This window comes from Nannospalax galili, unplaced genomic scaffold (genome assembly GCF_000622305.1).
Source record: "Nannospalax galili isolate Female #2095 unplaced genomic scaffold, S.galili_v1.0 scaffold341, whole genome shotgun sequence".
NCBI lineage: Eukaryota > Metazoa > Chordata > Mammalia > Rodentia > Spalacidae > Nannospalax > Nannospalax galili.
In genome coordinates this window covers 1,500,813-1,523,704 of record NW_008346082.1, presented here as the reverse complement: position 1 = coordinate 1,523,704, position 22,892 = coordinate 1,500,813, and the positions used below count along the sequence as shown (strand labels likewise).

Below are 22,892 nucleotides of genomic sequence, written 5' to 3'. Positions count from 1 at the left end.
GCCCTCAGAGGTCAGAAGAGGGCATCAGATCCCCTGGAACTGGAGTTACAGATGGTTGTTAGCTGCCATGTGGGTGCTGGGACTCAAACCTGGGTCCTCTGCAAGAGTAGTCAGTGCTCTTAACAGCTGAGCCATGTCTCCAGCCCCTAGTTCCATGTTCTTTTTTTTTTTTTTAAGTTCCATGTTCTTATCTTGATTTTACATTGCTAAAGTAAAGGGCTACCACATTTCAAGCATGCCCAAGTTCAACATAATAAAAGGCAAAGCTATTAAACATGACCTTTAACACAGTGGCAGCCACGGTAATCTGGGTTGCTCAGCTTCCACGGAGAAGTCTGTGTTCAACTTCAGGGATAAGAAAAACTTTCAAGTATCCACTAGGATAGCTAGAACAACTAGGGGCAAGGGTTGGAAACCAAACCCCAGGGAAATCACAGAAGGAAGAAACACAGTCTCTGTAGTCTGAGGTAAAGCAAGAAAGACAGTTGAGGCTATGGGGCCTATGACAGGGCCACACATCTCCAGTAACTGCTGGATTAAAGGGGCTCTTCACACTCCTTTGCTCAGAGGTCATAGCTTCATTTTAAGCATGGCCAGCCACTCATATATTTATGAGCTCTTTCCCTCAGTCTTTCTCTTTCTTAGCTGTTCAGCAGAGAAAAGTTTCCACCTTCTCATCTCACCCACCAATTTCCAAAGGATCATTAACTTTGTATTCATTCACTGTCTTAAAAACCCAATGCTGAAGATCTTGTTAGGAAGATCAGCTTAGGTAAAGTAAATTTTCAGTTCTTAAAAGCCGTGTCACAAGACTGCAGCCCTCGGTGGATAGCTTGCTTAGCCAGGTCCCTGCTTAGCCAGATCCCATCCTTGAGTCTCTTTCCTGTATTCTCTTGCCCAGGATAATGATTCAGGGCTGCCAGGATGGCACAACAGAACACCAGAACTGCCGTTCCTCCAGCTAACAGCCATGGCAGACATGGAAAGTCAACCAGGCCACTTTTCTCATGATACCAAGGCCCTGCCTCAGAATCCTTCCTAAGACAATGCCCTGAGCAGTCACTGCAGTCCAGTCGACATTGGCATAAGGGATAAATCTGGTTATATCATACTCATGCTTTGTGTCACCTCCAGAGTAGAAGGTGTAAAGTGATTATGAAGGGACACCTTTTGAGCTATTGTGAATAGTAGGGGCATCTAATGAGATTTTAGACTAAGTTCTGCCACATCCCCTAAGCCAGGAATCCTTTTCTCATTTTGTGTCTCAATGGAATTCTTTTGGACAAAATATTTGGATTATAATCTTTATTTTTCCTACTGCCTGACCAAACACAAAAGGGCAGAGCACAGTCTACAGGTAAAAAGAGAAACAGAACTAAGGCATGGATAGGTGTATTAGTTACTGTTGCTGTGATAGAAACACTGACCAAAGCAACTTACAGAAGGAAGAATTTATTTGAGCTTACAGTTCCAAAGAGTCCATCATGGCGGGGAGCCATGGTGGCAGGAGGTGGCTGGAGAAGGAGCGGAAGCTAAGCTCTCACATTTTCAAGCAGGCACAGGAAACAAGAGAGGGACTGGAGATCGGACAAGGCTTAAGAACTCTCTAAGCCCGCCCCCAGTGACATGTTTCCTCCAACATGGACACACCTTCTAAGACCTCCCAAAATAGTGCCACCAACTGGGGACAAAATGTCCAAATACTTGGAGCCTACGGGGGACAGTCTCATTCAAACCATCACAGTAGGCAAACCAGGATTAAAATTAAAGCTTAAAATGGCTGGATCATACAGCATATAAATTATATCTTAATAAATTTGTAAAAGTAATAATAAAAGTGAACATGAGAAAAGTAATTCTTAGATAAATCATAAGAACAAGGTACTGTATATTTGCTTCTGTACCTGACCAAAGGACAAAGAACTTCTTGCTGGTTGACACTAAGTCAGGCCCTGATATAAGTCAGCAACATCCCACTAGGGCCCAACACTGGGTAAGATGATGGGGGGTTCTGAAGAGGCTTAAAAGAATGGGGAAGGGGCTGGAGAGATGGCTTAGTGGTTAAGAGTACTGGCTGCACTTGCAGAGGACCTGGGTTCGATTCCCAGCACCCACATGGCAGCTAACAACCATCTCTAACTTCAGTTCCAGGGGATATGGTGCCTTCTTCTGAGACCTCTTCTTCTGACCTCTGTGGGCACTGCACGACATGGATGCACTTAAACACATGCAGGCAATACAGTCATACACATAATAAATTAATTAAATTTTTAAAAAATTGGATTTTCTTTGAAAAAAAAGGAACAGGGAAGAATATGCAGCTACAATGAATTAGAGAGACTCTTCTAAGCAGAGTTTTCTAGAGACTATTCCATGAAACACATTGGTCTATAAAATGTTAATAGATATAACATTAAAAGAAGTGGTGGCTCACACCTTTAATCCCAGGGGCTGGAGAGATGGCTCAGCAGTTAAGAACATTGGTTGTTCTTGCAGAAGACCCAGGTTCGAATCCCAGCACCCACATGGCAGCTAACAACTGTCCATAACTCCAGTTCTAGGGGATCCAACAGCCTCTTCTGTCCTCTGCGGGCATTTCATGACACGGGTGCACTTAATTTTAAAAAATCACTAATCCCAGCACTTAAGAGACAGAGGCAGGTGGGTTTGTGTGAGACTCGGTTTGTGGTTTGTATCAAGTTCCAGGCCAGTTAGGGTTACAGGGAGATGCTGTCTCAAAAACAACAAAAAGTTTCTACAGTTAAATAAACTTGGGAAACATTGAGCTAAACACAGTTAAAGGGGCTTCCTCAGTGCAGGACTTCTCAGAACCTTTAAAATGCTAGTGAGGGGCTAGAGATATGACTCAGCGGTTAAGAGCACTGGCTGCTCTTACAGAGGACCTGGTTTCAGTTCTCAGCACCCACATGATGGATAATAAGTTTAACTCCAGTTTCAGGGGATCCAAAACCCTCTTCTGGGCCTCTGCAGGCTTTGCACACATGGAGTATACTCATGCAGGCAAAAACACTCATACACATAAAATAAAATACATTTTTTATTTAAAAATTTTAAATGCCAGTGAACACTGTGGCAGGACAGCATATTATTTTCCAAAGGAATTTGTGTAGGTAGCCTTGTTTTCATTAAGTATCCCAAAGAATCAGTACTCCTGACAATATACTATAGGGTAAGCAGGTCTAAACCACTCTTGGCTGAAGACTCACCAACTTCTTATAGAGATACAATTAATATAGGAAATATAAATCATTTGTAGCTTGTACATAATTATATTAAAGTTAACTGCATCATAAACTGTATACGATTTTCACTTCACAGTTTGGGTGTCATTAATTCAGTCTTTTTGTTTTTGTCTCTTTGAGACAGGGTCTCCCTGTAGCCTCAGCTGGCCTGGAACTCACTATGTAGACCAGGCTGGCTTTGCATTCACAGAGATCCACCTGCCTCTGCCTCCCAAGTGCTGGATTAAAGGTGTGCGCTACCACACCCGGCAGTTGATCATTTTAAAAATGTATTTACTTTTATTTTATGTGTATGAGTGTTTTGCCTGCATTATGTGTAAGTGCTCCCGTGTCATCTAATGCCTGAAGAGGCCAGAGGAAGTCATCAGATCCCCTGGAATTGGAGTTTACAGTTGGTTGTTAGCTGCCATGTGGGTGGCTGGGAACTGAACCCAGGTCCTCTAGAAGAGCAGCCGGTGTTCTTAACTGCTGAGCCATCTCTCCAGCCCCAATTCAGTAAATCTTTTTTTTTTTTTAATTGCTTTTCTCGTTGTGGCTGTAGCTGTGCTTTTTCTATTCTGTGTAGTCTAATTCAGTAAATCTTAAAGTACACTTTCACACATTGTTCCAGATGGGTGGTTAGAATGGACTCTCTCTCTCCCTCTTCCAACTGCTCTCTGTTGTATGCTTTGGATATGTTTGTGTGGGTTTGTGTACAAGTGTATGCAGATGTGCATGTACATGTGTGAGTGCATATGGAAGCCAGAGATCAATGTTGGGTGTCTACCTCTACCTCTTTGTATCTTACTTTTTGAGAGAGGGTCTTTCACTGAACCTGGAGCTCACAGATTGGCTGGGGATTCACAGTGAACTCCGGGTATTCATCTGTCTCCACATCCCTCTTGCTGGAATTACAAGCATATACCAGCACTCTATCAACTAAACCATCTTCCAGCCCTTTTTTCTATACATACTCTCTCTCTCTCTCTCTCTCTCTCTCTCTCTCTCTCTCTCTGTATTTAAGTGTTTTGCTTGCATATATGTAGTGTAATGCCCACAGAGGCCAGAAGAGGGCTTTGATCCCTCGGAACAGGAGGTACAGATAGTTGTTAGCTGCCATGCGGGTGCTGGGAACTCTGCAAGAGAAGCCAGTGCTCTTAACCACTGAGCCATCTCTCCAGCCCTTCTTTTGATAGTCAAGGTCCAAAATAAGCAAAACCAGGGAAGGAGCTACAACTGGTTTGTGTCTGCCCGTGTGTGGCCTCTTGTCATTCTGATAATTCTCAGGCTTAGGATGGTCGTTCAGAACACTTTTCATAGTAGTTAGTCTCCTCTTACTTGTGCATACACTCACATGGGTAACCTATGCCACAGAAACTTAAAATTGACCTTCAGTGATCACATCCATCTGATCCTTTGACATTTCTGAACAACAATAACAAACCCAAACCATGTTTTCTTAAACTGGCTCCTTGGAATGTAGCCTAGAGAAAACTTGCAAGCCTGTGGTTCCTCTTCCAGGCCAGATCCTCTGGGCTACCATCCTAGAGGATTCCCCCACTCCAGAGTGCCTCCCTGCAGCCCACGAGTTCACTTGGCTGATCCACAGTGAGGCCTTAGGTCATGTGCCAGTTTCTGAACTTAAATAGAACTAGATCTGAGGTTGGTTCCAGCTCTGCCTCCTTCCTTCCTTCCTTTCTCCCGCCCAGAAATCCTAATACCTATCAGTCCTCTTATAAACAATGACTCCAGACCTTTCTGAGCCAGCCACACCTTCGCTTCCTTCAACCAGAACATCTGGGCAACTGCCTGATTCTCCCCCTCCCATCTCTCTTGGGGGTCTTTGTACTAATTTTCCTATAGTCAGCAGGAAGGCACAACACAGCTAAGCCCAAGAATCCATGCCCCCTTTTCAGGCACAAGGCTCTATCATGCTTTGGTTTTTTTTTTGTTTTGTTTTTTGTTTTTTCCTTTTTGAGACAGGGTCTCTCTGTAGCCTTAGCTGGCCTGGAACTTACTAGTAGACCAGGCTGGCCTTGAACTTCACAGAGATCTGCCTGCCTCTGCCTCCCAAGTGCTGGGATTAAAGGCGTGGGTTACCACGCCTGGCCCATGCTTTGTCTTTTTGAGACAGGGTCCCACGTAGCCCAAGCTGGTCTCAAATTCACTATGTAGCCAAGGACAATCTTGAGCTTCAGATCCCCCTGCCTCCACCTTCTAAGTGCTAGGATTACAGGCAGTCACCACTGGGCCTACTTTATGCAGTGCTGAGGATTGAACTCAAGGTTTCTTGCTCAAGCACTCTACTAATAAGTACATCCCCAGTTCTCTATTTGTCCTTTTTAGGAGAGGAGGGCGGCCAGTGGCTGATCAGATTCAAATGAAGAAGTTTCTGTTTTCCATTCTGTTCACTCTGGGCTATCAGCAGTCAAGGGACAACAGGTTGCTGGGGCCTGGGAATCACTCTGAACACCAGCTACCATGGGAGCACCTGCCTGCAGAGCCACACTGAGGACATCTGAGAAGCTAAGCCACCTGTAAGTGATTTCACCAGAGAAGTTTGTTCCTTTAGGACCCCTTGCCTGCAAGGAAGCCATACCCAGGCTTCTTCAAGTACAGCTTGCAGGGTATCTGAGGTGATCTCAGAAAAGGGAGGAATGTACTCTTGAATTGTGACTTCTGCAGACATCCACTGTAGAAGTAACCAGTGAAAGGATGCAGAAATAAAACTATAAGTTTGACCAAAAAGATGATAAGAAGTCAGGCCAGCAACTGCAACTGAAAACTTAGACAGGCCAGGGGTGGTGACTCACACCTGTAATCCCACCACTTGAAAGTAGAGGCTGGAAGATCCCAAGGTTCAAGATCATTCTTGGCTATACAGTGAGTTACAGCTATGGCTCCATAGGGAAGCAGAGACAGAAGGATCAGGAGTTCATGGTCATCCTTAGCTACTTATGGAGTTTTGGCCCAGCCTAGGCTACATGAGATTCTGTCAATAACAACAACAAATAATAATAATAATATAAAGTAATAAGCAAAATATTTTAGACAACAAAAGATTTTATTTCCCCTTCACCTAAGTACTGGTGGGAGAAAAAACAAAATAAGATAAAGAAAACCCCACTGTGGCTCCTTGCTGCCACCGGTTTTCTTCTACTCACCAAAGTAGATTGGCTGCAAGGAAAAAGTATTCATTGGCAAGACAGCACACTTCTCAGTGTCCCTTTGAGGGTGAGGGGGTCAGGGCCATTCTCATGTTTGATTTTCTATAACTCCTAAGTTCCCCACAATCTCAGCAATTGAACAAAGGCAAATAGAAGTCTTCCCTGTTAAGACAAGGACATGGGCCTCTAAATTTCCTGAGGTAATTGGCAACAGTCCCTTGTTTTAATCAAATGTCCATACCACAAAGCTTAGAATCATCTCTGATTCTCTAGTTCTCCACCCCACCTCCAAGGATGCTCCAATCCTGCTGTCCTGTGGTATTCCTACATGTCTCCTCCTGTCTCTTTCTGCATTTGTTTTAGCATGGGCCTCAGCATCTCTTTCCTGGATCATTGCACACATATCTATACTCATTTCTTACCCTCCAATCTCACCATCCAGTCTGTCATTCAGTACTGGAGCAGTAACCTGAGCTCAAATTTGATTCCCTTAATTACAGCCTTTAATTCATTCCAAATGTACTCTTTTGTTTCTTCCTCCATGCCCTTTGCCTGGAATTCTTGCCCTTGCCTCACCATGTTGATCTACCAAGCTTCTAATCTTCATCTAAGAGCTCATTAGCAGATTCTACTCTATGACACCTTTCTCAACCACTACAAAAGAGAGCCCACCTTGGTTGCCTTTGGCCCTGCTTCTTGGTCCTCCTGTGGCACTCATTACCCTGTGATGCCTCAGTCTACTCTGCACTGAGCAAACCTCTGCAATGAGAGTTTGTGTTGTTGAGTACAGCACAGCATCTAAGGAGTTCTTATTTAGTATTTGTTGGAGCAGCTGTATAGATAAAGGCTGTGGCCCTGGTAAACCCAACCACCAGTTTGCAATACAGGAATACAGGGAGAAGTGTTCTCTCCCCAAGAGTCACATGGACCCCCTAGAAGGATCCACTCTTTTAAAAAAAATTTTTATTTCTTATTTTTATTTTATGTGTATGAGTGTATTGCCTGCATGTGTGTAAGTGCACCTGTGATGTACAATGCCCCTGGTCAGAAGAGAGCATCAACTCCCCTGTAACTGGAGTTAACGACAGTTGTTAGCCACATTGTGGGTGCTGGGACTCGGACCTGGGTCCTCTGCAATAGCAGCCAATGCTCTTAACCACTGAGCCATCTCTCCAACCCCAAAGGATCCACTTTTTTTTTTGTCTTATTGAGACAGGGTCTCCCTGTAGCTGCAGCTGTCCTCAGACTCACAGAGATCTGCCTGCCTCTGCTTCCTGAGTGCTGGGATTAAAGGTACACACCACCACACCCAGCTAAGGAAACACTCTTAAGCTTAAAAAGCCACCTGACTACAAGGAACAATTGAAATGTGCACAGACCACATAATGCACATCTTCCAGTGTGATTTGCTGTGTTTATGATGCTCTTTCTTCCGGTTTTAGGAGCTCCTATGGTCCCATCACTGAATTAATACTCTGGCAATCCCTATCCCTTAGTGTGAGAAGGCAGCAGAAGTCTGAAACCCTTCTTCCAGCTCCCAGTCAAAGGGTCAGAATCACAGCATTCGCCACTTTTTGTCAAGTTGTCACTCTTTCTCAGAGACACCATGTATCACTATTCTTATATCTATAAACCTTCCTGTAATCATTTAAGCCCATTCTTTGCCTGGCCATTCACAATAAAGCTTTTAAAGTATCTTAAAATACCTGGAACTGAGCAGACAAATAGCAAATATCCATGAACTAAACAAACGAGTTAATGGGTAATCTGGTTTCAGTGAGGCCAGACTAGCATTCTCTCAAGTGTACAAGGATCCTGTCTGTTGCCATATGCTATTCTGTAAGTATCTTATGCCTCTGAGAGCACAAGAGGCAGGGTATTGCTTGACTCAATTAAATGCTTAAAAGCTTTATCTGTTTTTCCTGCAACAAATCTCTTCCAAGACATAAGACTGTGGTTGCACCAACCAGCTGAACAGACAACAGGGCCAAAGAGCCTGTGCCTGCCACTCCTACCAAAAACAGCCCAAACACAACCCAATTGCTCAACAGAGAGCAGTGGGCAGCTGGGAGTTTCCCTGGATCACTGCGGTATATGGCACAGCTGATATACAAAAATGGGCCATTCCAAAGTTTCAGGAGACAGACAGCAGGAGTGGAGCCCAGGGAATAGGTCACTGAGAGAAGCTCTTATTTCTTTCCTAAGGAGACAGGAAGAGACCCTGGAGAGCTCAGAGATAGGCTGGGGCCTGGTTCAGCTGCTGAGATGCAGCCAGGCCAATTAAATAATTGGCATGATGGGGAAAGCAGGGAAGCCGCTCCTTTCAGGCAAACTCCTACCCCAGCCAGAGGCTCCAGGCAGCTGTGGTAACAGCAGCAGCAACAACAGGGCAGGGATTTCTTCCTCTTCCTCCCACTAGCTGAGAGCTAATGCTTAAATTAGCACCTTGGAAACACCCAGATCTGCTGGCTGCACCTTCTCTCTCAGCTCCTGCCACTCCCCCAGGCCTCTTTTCAAGCTGAGTTTTTCTTTCAAGTAAAAATAAAAGATGACTTCTCCTACAGCTCATCTTTCCAAGGAGAGAATGGCTTCTGCATTTTTCTTATCGCCATGAGTGGGGGAGGGTTATTTGGTGATAGAGTCCAAGACACAGGCCTCTCTCCATACATCTAGGTCCTGAAAGGAGTTGTGCAGCCAACACTGTTGGGGAACCCTGCTGTTAGGGTTGCAGTTTCTCCATGTCCAGATAGCCCTGAGGGCCTCGGTGCCAAATGAAAAAACTCCCCTTTTCAGCAGGGGGCCTCCTGCTCTCTTCCTGGTTCACCTTGAAGTGCCACCAACCACGGATGCCTGACCTTATCTGAAAACATGGCCTTTAGCATTAGTTACCTGAAGTAAAAACTACCCGCAGGTTTTTTCTATATGATAATCAGGCACTGTCTGACAGTCTGGAAGACAGAAGCCCACTGCCACATGTAAATAAAGCACACTATGAGCACCTATCAACTGAGGCTTTTGCTACTGCCTCCACACTATAAATTCTCTACTTTTCCCACTAATAAACGGAGCTGTATCACTGCCTGGAGCTGAGCTGTTCTTACTGCCTGGAGCTGTGTCATTGCTGTTTCACTGCGCCTGGGACCAGCCTGTGATCAGTTTCCCCAGAAGAGCTGTCTTCCCATCAGCACCCACTGGCCATTCTGACCCCATTTGCCGCTTCTGTTCTCCCTGCCCTCGTGGATCGGTGGCCAACGACCCGCGAGCAAAGGGAGAGCCTCCCGCAGCTGGCTGAGCCTCCTGCAGCTGGCGCCCAACGTGGGGCTCAAACCCACGACCCTGAGATTAAGAGTCTCATGCTCTACTGACTGAGCTAGCCGGGCAGAGGAGGGCGGCTTCCTCCTTCTCAACACTAGTGCTGCCCTCTTTCCCTTGGGGTCTAAGGGACCCACTCTGCTTTCAGGGAGGCTCACCAAGAGAGTGAGCAAGAGAAATAAGCTTTAGGGGTTGGAGAGATGGCCCAGTGGTTAAGAGCAGTGGCTGTTTTTACAGAGGACCCAGGTTCGATTCTCAGCATCCACATGGTGGCTAACAACCATCCTTAACTCCAGTTCCAGAAGATCTGGACTCTTCTGACCTTTGCAGGCACTGCACGTCACGAGTGCACTTACACACATGCAGGCAATACACTCATACACATAAAATAAAAATAATAAATAAAATATTTTTAAAAATAAGAGAAATAAGCTTTCATTGAACTGTAAGCTCCAGGAGAGCAGGGCCTAATCTGAGTTTGTGTTACTAACCACTGTGTCCCTGGTATCTTGTGTAGAATCTAGAAGTACTGGTGTAGATGCTCAGTATTTGGTAAATCAATTTGTTGAGTCAATAGATCAGGCACTATGATAATTTTTTGGAAGGGAGAATGAGGAGCTAGCATTTACACTTTAATCATTTCTCTTGATTTCATAAATTGAAAAGCAGTTCAAGGAAGAGGAGGACTTCCTAGAGGTCTCCATAATGATAGCAAAACATGGAAAAGATCACAGGTGAGTCTGAGCCTGGGACCCTGGTTTTGATGGTCTTCCCAAACACACCTCAAGAGCCATTCTGCCCTCCCATCCTCCCTTTACCTCTGTGGTGTGCTTCTTGATTCCTTACGCCTCAAATGAAGGTCCCTGGGGAAATGTCACACAAGATTCAACTGGTCTCAACAAAATGTAGGACATTTAAAGAAAGAGTTTGGGGGTATCTCTAGACTCTGAATTGGGGATACGTGACAAGAAGCAGGGCAATATCTATGAAGCCCAAGTAAGGATGATGAGCTTGCTATTTCTGTAAGATTCGCTCAATCTCAAAGTATTCCCTTGCAGACAGCAGCTACTTTAGCCTTCAAGAAAGGGTGTGTGGGCAGCTACAGTTATTCTAATAAGTACCTCCTTGCCACAACCTTCTCCTACTACAGGGCCACACAGACCAGAAACAGCTCAGTAGTCTTCTACCCATGATTAAGAATTTCAGGCAATAACAGTCACCAAGGACAACTGAGGGATCCTCACAGCCCTATTCCTTCTTTGCTCTCTTTGGACAGCTATTTCCTCAAGTACACCAACTGAGAGATAAGACTCATTGTTTCCTTCTGACTTACTTGAACCTCCACCTCTTTCATCCACTCTTCTTTTGGGTTCTGATTAGCTTAGAACTGGAAGGGTATTCTAGATTGAAAACAAAGTTAGCTGGATAGGGAACCTATTAAAGAAAGTTCTCCTAACCCAGTCTAAAGTCCTTCTTTAAATTTATAGAACAAACTTCTCTCCAGGATTATCTGGTTCCCAAATAATCTAGTACTGGCATCAAGCTAGGAAAACATCCTGCAGCATCTCTTTCAGTTTAATATTGAATACTTCTACAAACCTTATCTGTTTCGGCTTCATAACATAATTACCCCCCAAAAGATGTGACATAGAGCTGCTCAAGGATCCCACCATGACCCATCTTGGTTACTGTAATGGGTTTGTCTAGGAAACCACAAAGCACACCTGTCAATTAAGGGGGGTAAGGCTCAAGGGGAGAATCTATTCCTGGTCACTCTAACACAGATGGAAGAGAATTAAGGGAGCCCCAGAGCTTCAGGAGTTGGAGAATGCAGGCCAGCTCCAGGATAGAGCAAGGAGTAGAGAGGGCATCCATACCTTCTGGTTCCTGGCCTATCCTGCCTTCTAGCTCCTGTTACTTCAGGCCCCAAGGTGTGTTAAGCCAACAGACAGACACTTTCCCTTCCCCCGACTCTGAATCAGCTGGCTAGGCTTCTGAGTTTCCTACTCGTTCACCGGCAGAAAAGTCAGTCAGGTAGCCCCCAGGGCAACGGCCCGTGGTCATGGTTTAGGCCTGGCCTCCATAAACCGGCGTCACCCTCCCCCTTCCATCCCCTAAGGCGCCGGCAGCGATGACATCATTCCTGCCTGACTCCAGGACCGCGGACCCGCGGCAGGATCCGCGCCCAGCAAAGACTCCAAGCACTTAGGCCTAAGATGACCCGGGGCTCGTCCGAACTGGTGGGCACAGGCCGCTCCAGCACAGCCCCACCTCCTATCCCGAAGGTACCCAGGGGCACCCTTGATTCTCGATCCTGCTGCCGCATACTCTCCCGATTCCGATACCCCCAGTTTGAACTGGGGGCGCTCCTTTCTCTAGAAGAACGGAATTCCCAGGCTCTTGCACTGAACCCCTGCCCTCATCGGTGCCTGACTCCTGCGAAGATTTCTTGTCTTTATCCAAAGAACTGGAGGGCAGGCCTTTTCTTTTCTAAAAGCCTATTTCCAGGCCCTCCGTAGTCAGGCGGCTCCCCTGGCCCCCTCCCCTGCCCTGACCATCACAGGCCTCTAGGGCTAAACTCCTTTCTCACCCACCCCCATCCTGACCCCCTGAGCCTGCTGCCCAAAGGTACCCGGTGACATCCCCTCTATGCTCCTCCACTAGCGGTGGAGGTGAATGGTGCCATCGTGCGCCCCTCCGCCACATCTGACAGCGTTCTGCCTCCGCTGACGATGCCCCACGCCCTTCCAGGTCCTTGGCTCGCTCGCACCCCAGGTAATCACCCATGGTTTCTACCTCTGCAAGTCTCCCTCCCACGGTAGTGCGTTTGTAGGTCTCTCTCTGCCCTCTCGGAGGGCGCCCGCTCGCACCGTCCCCCTTGTCCTGAACCCTTCGCTCCCCTCAGGCGGTGCCCCTCGCGGCCCTGGCCTGCCCACCGCCCGCCCCCTCACCAGCGGCTGCATCTCCGAGTGCGCGGTGGGCACCTGGAACCGGTCGATCTCCTCCATCATGGTGCCGGCAGGCGAGCGGGCCAGGGGCCGGGCGCGGCCGGGGACGCCGACAGGACCGCGCGGGGCGGCGGCCCCAGAAGCCCGGCAGGTGGTGCAGACTAGGCCGCCCCGGACAAGTCGGGCGGACAGGCGGGTGAAAGGACGCACAAGGCGAGAAGGGCTCGCGGGCGGGCCGGGCCGGCGGAGCTCGGTGGGGTTGCCTAGCGCTGCTTGCCGCGGTGGCCCAGCAGAGCCGCAGGTCCTGCCTCGCCTCCTCCTCCGCGGCCGCCTCCTGACAGCAGCTCAGCCACTGCGGTGACTCGGCAACTCCACTTCCGGGTCCGGGACACCGCCCGGCTCCTGCATTATTCATGAGAAGGCGGTGTCTGGGCGTCCAGCCCCGCCCACACGCCGCAGCACCGAATGCGCGAGGCGGTCGCACGGATTATTCTTGAGGGGCGGGGCTTATCGTAGCCCCCGGCGCACCCAGCCCCGCCTTCTCCCCGTGCCGGGAGGGGGCGCCCGCGCGCTTGCGCCTTGGCTGCCTGTCGGTTGCTGGGTAACCGCGTCAGGGAGGAGTCAGTCTATCCTACAAGGGCGCCGGGACCCACAGCAGCAGCTGTCCCCAAAGAACCCCTCACGACGCGAACTGAAACAGAAGAGAGTCTGAATTTCCTGTGCATGGTCAAGAAGACGGACGAACTCCTCCCCGGAAGAGGGAGCAGGTTTTGTCGGTTTTCAGGGTTTGAAGTGTTTTGCGGAGATGCCCAAGCAGGCTCGCAGGCAGGTAAAGGCATACTATGACCTGCTGTCTTCTGATGACCCCTGACCTTAACCGCCAATGACCACTGATCACACTTCGCCCATTGATGCGTGATCTATTCTCTATGACCGACCCCTAACTTTTCTCTGGATTGTTCTCTTGGATTATGCTCCCACTTACCTGCCTCTCTCCTGTCTCCCACGAAACCTGTTGTCCTTTATTTGCCCAAACTTGTCTTTCTACTTTTTCTCACCTCTCTTTTTCTTACTATTCTCATCTCTTCGCCTCACAGACCCAACCAGTCCATCTTCTTTAACCTTCCTACCCCTACTCCCTTCCTCGTCGTCCTTCCATTCTTGTCCCAAAGGAGTTTTTGTTCAATAATTGGCTTCATGCTCAGGGCTGAGCTAAGTGGGGACAACAGGCCACTTGCCATTTGGGAGCTCACAGAGAAGACACAAGAGAACCATACAGGAAACGAAGGGCAGATTGTGTGCAGGATTTTGATTTAGATTTTAGTCCCTGTGCTAAGGGACTTGTAAAAAAGAGAGAAATCAGCCAGGAGTGGTGTCCCAGCAGTCACTCGGGAGGCAGAGGCAGGTGGATCGGCCAACTTGGTCTACATAGTGAGTTCCAGGCCAGCTGGGGCTACAGGGAGACTCAAATAGAGAGAAAGAAGAGAAAGACCCTTTCCCCAGCCTTGTTCCTCACCCTCAAACACAAGCCTCTCCCGTACAAGGATCCATTCAACCGTGTGAACCTGTGTGCATGCAGAAAGATTGTCCCAGTCTTTCAGGAATTGGCTTTAATTTCAAGCAATATATGTTTTGGTCCAAACTCTTGCGTATTAACCTGTGTCCTCTGCTTCTACAACTGATAGACCTATCTTTCTTGAATATCTGTAGCCATCGAGAAGCAACTATTCCCGTGCCCTGTTTTTGTCCTGAGCCTGAGCTGTGTTTTGAAGCTTATATACTGTGCTTAAAGCAGATGATTCTTTTTAAAAAATATTTTATGTGTATAAGGGTATTGCCTGCATGTATGTAACTGCACCCATGTTGTACAATGCCCACAGAGGTCAGAAGAGGGCATTGGTTCCCCTGGAACTGGAGTTATGGACGATTGTTAGCTACCATGTGTGTGCTGGGAACCAAACCTGGGTCTGTGCAAGAGCAGCCAGTGCTCTTAACCACTGAGCTATCTCTCCAGTCCTTAGGCAGGTGATTCTTAATTTATGGGCAGTTAGTTCTAACTTGACATTATTGAGGTCTAGTTATATATAATAAAAAGGATTCTTTTAGTTATACATTTCAAGTTTTGACAAAGTTGTGCACTTATGAGCCATGAGCACAATGAAAATATAGACTCATTCCTCTATTCTAAGTTCTCTGTGTCTCAGCCCAGTTGAATTCTTCCTAGCCCCTAGCCCTAATCACTGGTATATTTTCACAGATTAATCTTTCCTAGCAATTTTCAATTTGAACAGTGATGAGATTCTCCAGCTTCATTAGGGAAGACATGAGTAAGTAGTTACATTGAAAGCAGAGAGAGATGACAGTAGATAGGAAGGAGATAAACCTAGGTCAGTGGACCCAGCACACGTCAGCATTATCTGCAGAAGGGAAGGGGTAGTTTAGTATACTATAAGTACCGGTGTGTGTGTGTGTGTGTGTGTGTGTGTGGTGTAAGAAAAAAAGGGAAGGGGTAGTTTAGTATACTATAAGTACCGGTGTGTGTGTGTGTGTGGTGTAAGAAAAGGCTGGGTTGTATTTATCATGGTCTTGTCTCAGTGAAGCTCAATTTAGATCAGTGTTATGCAGGTATGAGATGACCTAGACATGCTCAGGAAATTGTCTCTGTCTCATGGGCACTCAGCAATGGGAGGGACAGAAAGATGAGAGATTCCTGGGGCTAAGGGGAAGAAAGGCATGCAGGCTGAAGCACAGAAAGTTTTCTGGGAGGAGGAAGGACTTGGATGCCTGCAGTGTTGAGGAAAGGCCAGGACTGGGCTATTTAGGAGACAGAAACATTATTTGTTCATGTTACTCCACTGATAAGAACTTTTAGTGGTTCTGTTTCGCTCTCAAGATAAAGTCTAACTTGGTTAGTAGGGCCTGCAAGGCTCTGAATGGTCTGCCCATTGCTACCCACTCTACATTAGACCTTGCTATTAACTTAATGAAAATTCTCTAACCTCAGCAGGCTGACCTATCACTTCCTGCAAAGTGATATCCATGCTGTCTTTCTTCTCTCGGCCTTTGAAACTGTTATTGCCCCGCCTGCTGGTACAATCCTCTGTCTACCATCTGCTTCTCCTTGCCCTGCCCTAAGTTGCCTCTTCATCTCTTGTTCATCCTTCATGTTTCAATATGACCTTTATATTCTCCTGTAAAGAATTACGTCAGTTTTCTGGAGACAGATCAGGGTGATATGCCTATTACTCTAAACTCTGTTGTGGGAAGGATAGAATCTGTCTTCTTGTTCATTGTTGAGTCCCCTATACCTAGGACAAAGTTTTGAATATACTTAATTCCTGAAAAAAATGGGTTGAATATGAATCTGAGTGTCTGAGCTGGTCTTTGAAACTTTTCATTTGAGTGTGTTTGATGGGTAGGAAGGAGTAAACCTGAGATGGAAACAGTAATAAAAGGAGTCTAGTGGGAACTGGCAACAAGCTATATGTAAACATGCTTTTCTGGATTTATGTTTGTATCTGCTTTGGCAGTAGGGCTAAGAATGATTCAGATTTGAACTATGTGTATCTGTGGCTTAGGAGCTGGGTGTTAGGGACTAAGAGGTTAAAAATACTCATGAAATACTCATTCTGTTTTTCAAGATTTATTTTTTTTATTTGTATGAGTGTATGTACCGCATGTGTGTATGTGCACCACATGCATGCAGTGCTCTTGGGGGCCAGAAGAGAGCATCAGATCCCCTATAATGTAGTTACAGATGGCTGTAAGCCATCATTTGCGGCTGGGACTCAAACCCAGGTCCTCTACAAGAGCAGCAAGTGCTCTTAACCATAGAACCAGCTCTCCAGCCCTAAATGTTCTTTTTTTGTTTTGTTTTGCTTCGTTTTGTTTTTGAGACAAGGTCTCCCTATAGCCCCAGCTGCCCTGGAACTCGCTATGTAAACCAGGCTGCCTTTGAACTCACAGAGATCCTCCTGCCTCTGCCTCCTGAGTGCTACCATTAAAGGCATGCACCACTACACCTGACAAATGTTCATTCTTATTCAATAATTACTGATGAAATATCTACCTTGTGCCAGATACTTTTTTCAGTATTGATGATATAGAAAGATACAAAATAAATGAAAATCCTTGCTCTCTCATTGAGCTTATCTTTTTGTTGGAGATAAGTTGAAAATAAATAAGTAAAATATGTGGTATATTGTATGGTGATAGGTGCCAAGGAGAAAAACAAATCAGGATAGTATAGTAGGAAGTTCATGGGCCCAGAACATTATAACTTAAATAAGGTGCTCAGGTGCATCCTCACAAAGAAGATGTCAGAGCAAAGACTTACAGAAAAGGAAGGAAGTATGTGTTCTCTGGAGTGGGGGTGGGGAACACTCCAGACAGATGGCATAGCAAGTGTAAAGTTCCTGAGGTGGGAACCTGCTACGCATGCTCTGAATCAGCAAAGATGGGAGGGGAGGGTGGCAGGAAATAAGGTCAGAGAAGTACCTCTTGCCTCTCTTGCCTTTACCCCTAGAGTTAATCAAATAGCTCATGGCATATTAAATTGGTCATGATGGCGCTCCATGAATCATAATTTGTAATTAAAATGCATGAATGCAAAGCACCATAAACCATGACCAGCTCCAAACATCACTGGTAATGCCCCAGAAACGACATGTCCTTCCTAAAAATGGTGAGCATGCCAACTAGCTCTGTGTGTGTGTGTGTGTGTGTGTGTGTGTGTGTGTGTGTGTGCAGGAGCTTCACAGTGTTGCCAAATATTGCTGGCAGCCAGACTTCTTAGTAGAAAACCTAATTAGAGTCTTCTGTGAACTCCAGTTAAAGGCTAATTTTAGTTTATGACTAACAAATTTTAGTACCCCTTTATAACTCAGATGGTTACCATTTAAAAAAATGGTCTGGAACTCTGTATCATTTGTCTATAAAAGTCAAAGAAAAAAACTTACATTTGGATAATTTTGTGGTCTTGCAAGAGACCCCTCTGGGACAATATTTTCAGAAATAATGATCTAGATGAAAGGTGACTAGGGTAGGGGTAAGGGACAGGATGTGAGGCCAAAACAGAGTATTGGTAATTTAAAATTTTGCTGGATGTGGTGGTACATGCCTTTAATCCCAGCACATGGGTACAGAAGCAGACAGATCTCTTTGAGTTCAAGGCCAGCCTGGTCTACATAGTGAGTAGCAGGCCAACCAGGGCAATATAGTAAGACCCTGCTTAAAAGCAAAAAAGCAGCAAAAAAACCAAATTTCTAGCCTGGTAATGCGGCCTAAGATCCATAAAAGAAAGGACATGAAGTGATCAGAATCTAGGGGAAATTGATGTGTTTATGTCCAAAGTGAGACAGTTTTACTTTTGTGACTCTTCACCTTAGTGTCATCCTTAGGCCTATCTTCCTCAAGCCCTAGCTGAACTTTTTAACCCCTTTGTCTCCTACATATCCCTCAGATTAAAGCATTACCACTTCCTGGGCCCTATCTATAATCCTCTTTCACCTAGAGCACTGTAAAAGTCTTCTAACTGCTTGTTCCCACATTCACTCATGTCTTTTCCAGTCTATTCTCTACACTGCATCAAGGATGATCTTTTCACCAAGCATGGTAGCATATAACCAGGCCCTAGTTGAAAAAACAAAAAAGAGCTGATGAGAGACCCAGAGGGAAAAGGAGTTTGTCCTCAATACCTGAATTCGGTCCTCAGGAGCCACACAGGAGAAGGAGAGAACCAATTCCTGCAGGTTGTTGTCTGCCCTCCACATGCATGCTGTGGCATGTGGGCCCACACAAGCATACACATACACAAAATAAGAATTACATAAACACATAAATAAATAAAATGTATAATAAATAGTAAATAAATGTAATTCGAAACAAGCAAAAATACCCCAGATCTTTTTGAACTACCATTATAATTAAGCTATCCCCATTTAGAATGTTTCAGTGACTTTCATTGTTGTTAGGATAGAGTCCAGATTTTTAAATAACCCTTCAAGTGTCCATATGGACTGAGGCATACTAATGTCACTAAGCCTTAAGTGATATTGTTCTTACCCCTTTATGACTGTACCTCATTTTTATGTGTTGTCCTCTTTTGGGTGTTTTGTTTTATTTTGAATCAGGGTCTCATGTAGCCCAGCTGAGGCTGTCCTTGAACTCCTTCCTAATCCTCCTGCCTCTGCCTCCCGAAAGATGGGATTACAAGCATGCCTGCCTTTCACCTCATTTAGAAACAGTTTTCATATTCTCTCTCATGCGTATAAGCCAAAGACCAATCCCCAGTACATGCAGGGGACCCTTAACCCTGTCTTCAGCCATAAAGCAGGAGACACAGGGTTAAGGGCCCCTGTCACATACTGTGCTTTGTATTCCTTTCTTCCATAGTGTGCATCATGGTTTGTAATTATGCACTTATTTGTGTGATTATTCAATCATTGTATGTCTCCTTAGATTGTGTGTTCATGAGAGCAGGGCTTGTGGATACATATGTTTACAGCTCTAGACTCAGTGCCTAACACAGTGGCCACACATCAGAAACTCTAAATGAATGACTGAGTGTTGAATGGATGAAGGAATGTGGTGGGTGAATACCGTAGAGTGTTTTCTCACACAGATTCTCAAGTAAACAAGGGAGATTTCAGAGAGGAATACCAGCATTTAAGGTATGAAGAGAGTCAGAAGAATCCAAAATGAAGACCAAGAAATAACCAAAGAAGTAAGAAGGGAGCTGGAGAGATGATTCAGTGGTAAAGAGCACTGGCTGCTCTTGCAGAGGACCCAGGTTCGATTCCTAGCACCTACATGGTGGCTAACAACCATCTGTGACTCCATTTCTAGGGGCTCTGAAGTCCTTCTCTGGCCTTCTCAGGCATTGCATACGTGGGTGCACTTAAATACATGCAGGCAATACACTCATACATGTAAAATAAGTTTGATTAATTAATTAATTTTAAAAAGAATTTAGACAATTAGGAAGAATAGTGTCCTTAGAGGCCAGTGGAAGAGTGGGTCCTCAGCCATGTGGCTGCTGCTAAGGCGTCAGTGGATATAAACATTAAGCCATGGCCTTCAGATGGAACCATTAGGAATCCATCAGGGACTCTGAAATGAACAACTTCAGAGGTAAAAACTAAACTGAACTGAGCTAAGAAGGCAGTGAGGACCATATGGGCAAGGTTTTTTTTTTTTTTTTTTTTTTAAGATGAAAGTCAAACTCGAATATATTAAACACTGTGGGGAAGAATCCAGATAGAGAGAAATTGCAGATAAAGGGGGAAAAATTAAATTATGACTAGATCCAAGCTTCTGAGGCGGTGGGAAAGGATCAGTGCAGACAGAAGGAGGAACACTTTGAAACTAGAGAGAAGAAAGGATGGATGCAGACGATGATAATTTTGAGGTTTAGTGGCAGGAAGTTGAGAGAGTTTCCTCTTCTCTTCCCCTAACAGTGTTATAGAATTCCTTATGGAAGTGATAACTAGAAAACAAATTTTGCCAATGGCTGTTCCATTTTGTTATGATTACAGTCATGCTATTTTCAGAGTTATGGTCTGAGGTTTGTCATGCACAATTATCAGATTACAAAACAGCTGTGAGCGTTTGAGGCCAGAACTCTGTCTCCTCCCCGCATTCGCCGTGGAGCCTAGCACATTGTTAGTCCTTGGTACATGCCAGGTACTCCAATAATAATGATAGAGGGCTGTTGTGCTTATCGTTAAGGTCTGCAGCCTGCAAGCTGATAGGAAAGAATAACGCTGGTTCTCTGACTCCAGCTGTGAGCAAGCCACATGAAGCTGTTTCTGCCAGTTAGGAATGTGTATGGTGTATTCAGTCTTCCCAGTTACTGAGCACTGACAGAGTTGCACGGAAGAAGCAAAGAACCTGACTGTTGATCAGACTTTAGTTTCACTGCTTTGAGTGTCACCAGCCTTTGGTTCACTGAATTCTAATGTCCTTGATTTACCTTGCCTCCAAGTTCCTCCCTGGGAATGGAGGCCAACTCAGCTGTGTTCCTTTAGCTCTTGTTCTAGCACCTGCATCATAAATACTGTGTGAATGATAAATGGCTGAGTGAACTGGCTGGTGAGTGGCTAAATGAATGATGGAAAGGTATGTACTGCAATGCTTTGAACACCAACTTCTTTCTGGGCCTCAGAAGATTGTGTGCCTCCTTAATCCATCCTGGTAAAAACAGTGCATTCCTGCTTATAATGAAGACACCTTGGCCCTGATCTTAAGCTTATTTTCCCACTTTTGCTTATTTATTTTTTTTATTTTTTTATTTTTTGGTCTTTTTGAGACAGGGTCTCCCTGTAGCCCAGCTGTCTGGGAACTCACAACATAGACCAGGCTGGCCTTGAACTCACAGAGATCCGCCTGCCTCTGCCTCCCGAGTGCTGGGATTAAAGGCGTGTGCCACCACACCCGGCTGCTTATTTATTTTTTAATCTCACATCTATTTTCTTATTATTTCAATGAAATGCATTCATCTTTAGCCCTGGAGTATAAATGGATGAAATCATCTGGGATCCTCAAATAGACACCTATTTCTATGCTTCTTTTCTTTTCATTTTTTTTAACTTTTTAAAAATTTTTATTTTTTTAAATTTAATTTTATGTGTATGTGCGTATTGCCTGCTTGTAGGTAAGTGCACCTGTGTTGTGCAATGCCTGTGGAGGTCAGAAGAGGCTGTCAGAACCCCTGGGACTGGAGTTATGGACAGTTGTTAGCTGCCATGTGGGTGCTGGGATTCGAACCTGGGTCTTCTGCAAGAACAGCCAGTGCTTTTAACTGCTGAACCATCTCTCCATCCCTGTGTTTCTTGCTTTTTGAATTACTTCATTCCCTCTCCCTAGAATGCTTTAGTCTTCTCCTCTATCATTATAGGCCTAATAAATCCTAAGGGACATATATACAGATGCTTGGCTTTCCATAGGATCACATCCATATAAACCCATTGTAAATTAAAAACATGTAAGTCAAAATGCGTTAAGACATCTCACTTACCAAACATCATAGCTTAGCTCATTATAAATAGAGCTTGAGCCATTTACCCTCAAGATTGCACAGCTGACGAGGAGCTTCATCTTGTTGCCGCTGCCCAGCATTTCAAGACAGTATCATACCATATGTTGCTAATATAGGAAGAGATCAAAATTCAAAGTATTGTTTGTACTGAAATCATGTCACTGCCACCTCTCATAGATGGAAAAATCGTTGTCAAAGTATCATAAGTTGGGGCTGTCTGTATTTTAGATAAGTTCTTTAAGTTGCAAAGAACAGAAGCTCTCTCAAGTTACCTCAAAAAAGGAAGATGGGAGAATGGGGAAAGGGTTGATATGGAGGGTTGTAGATGGGTATTATAAACACACAGATAGACTAGAATTGGAATTGGAAAGCTGTTCATTCTGAAACAGGTATGGAGACGCACAGTTTTCCTCATGTCTCTCTACTTCCTTGGCAACTATTCTTTTCGGGGGGGGTAGTGTTTGAGACAGGGTTTCTCTGTAGCCCCAGCTGTCCTGGAACTCACTATGGAGACCAGGCTGGCTTTGAACTCACAGAGATCTGCCTGTGTCTGCCTTGAGAGTGCTGGGATTAAAGGCGTACACCGCCACACCGGCGGCAACTATTATTTACCAACCAGCCAGTGTTTCCAGGGTCTCTGCTTCTTATAACTTATGTCTCTAGTTCATCATGCCTACTCTGGCCTTTCTCTACCTCAGGAGCGTTTCCATCAGTATCTCTGTCCAACGGCCTCTATGCAGTACTGGTTCATATTCTTTGGAAGGGAGTCTGACTGGTCCTACGTCTGTTTGTGGTAGTATCTATCAGCAAGGGACAAAATTCTAAAACTCTTAAGCAGCCAAAGCTGTGAGCAGGGCAGTTTCCCTTAGAAAGAGGTACTTTTTTTTTTTTTTTGGAGGATTCCTCCAGTGCAAAGTGTAACTTGCTTTACATTAAAGTAACTTCTGTGTTGTTTCTGGTAAATCTCTTTCTCATGAATTGTGCACGAAGGGGCCTCAGATTTCTTCTAGTCCAATGCCTTCATTCAGGACTGATATTTACATTACAAAGGACATGTCCTTTACAAAAGCTTTTACTGTAGGGTTTTAGAAATTGCACATTTCTGCAACGGATTTTAAGATGCCATACACTTCCTATATAACTCTAAAAGATGTTGCTATAGGGAACTTAAATTCCGGCCATGATG

At 45.3% G+C, this 22,892-nt stretch overlaps 2 protein-coding genes and 1 non-coding gene across 9 annotated transcripts in view; 1 reads left to right on the top strand and 2 right to left on the bottom strand.

The window, feature by feature from the left end:
• Fam219a (family with sequence similarity 219 member A) overlaps positions 1–13,040 on the bottom strand; it is a 65,244-nt gene extending 52,204 nt beyond the window's left edge. For 2 of the 7 annotated variants that reach the window (XM_029568010.1, XM_029568012.1), the window contains exon 1: positions 12,706–13,037. In XM_029568010.1, the coding sequence (XP_029423870.1) occupies positions 12,706–12,732 (27 nt within the window). In that variant the 5' untranslated portion in view covers positions 12,733–13,037. Of the gene's footprint in view, positions 1–12,672 lie in introns of all 7 variants that reach the window. The other 5 variants (XM_029568011.1, XM_008842446.2, XM_008842448.2 and 2 more) reach the window with 5 other exon arrangements.
• Trnak-cuu lies at positions 9,717–9,789 on the bottom strand. The gene has a single exon. It is a non-coding gene; the product is annotated as a tRNA-Lys (tRNA).
• A 181-nt stretch (positions 13,041–13,221) lies between the features above and the next one.
• Positions 13,222–22,892, top strand: part of Dnai1 (dynein axonemal intermediate chain 1) — a 78,767-nt gene continuing 69,096 nt past the window's right edge. The window contains exon 1 of the mRNA XM_008842449.3: positions 13,222–13,498. Within this exon, the coding sequence (XP_008840671.1) occupies positions 13,475–13,498 (24 nt within the window). The 5' untranslated portion in view covers positions 13,222–13,474. The remainder of the gene's footprint in view (positions 13,499–22,892) is intronic.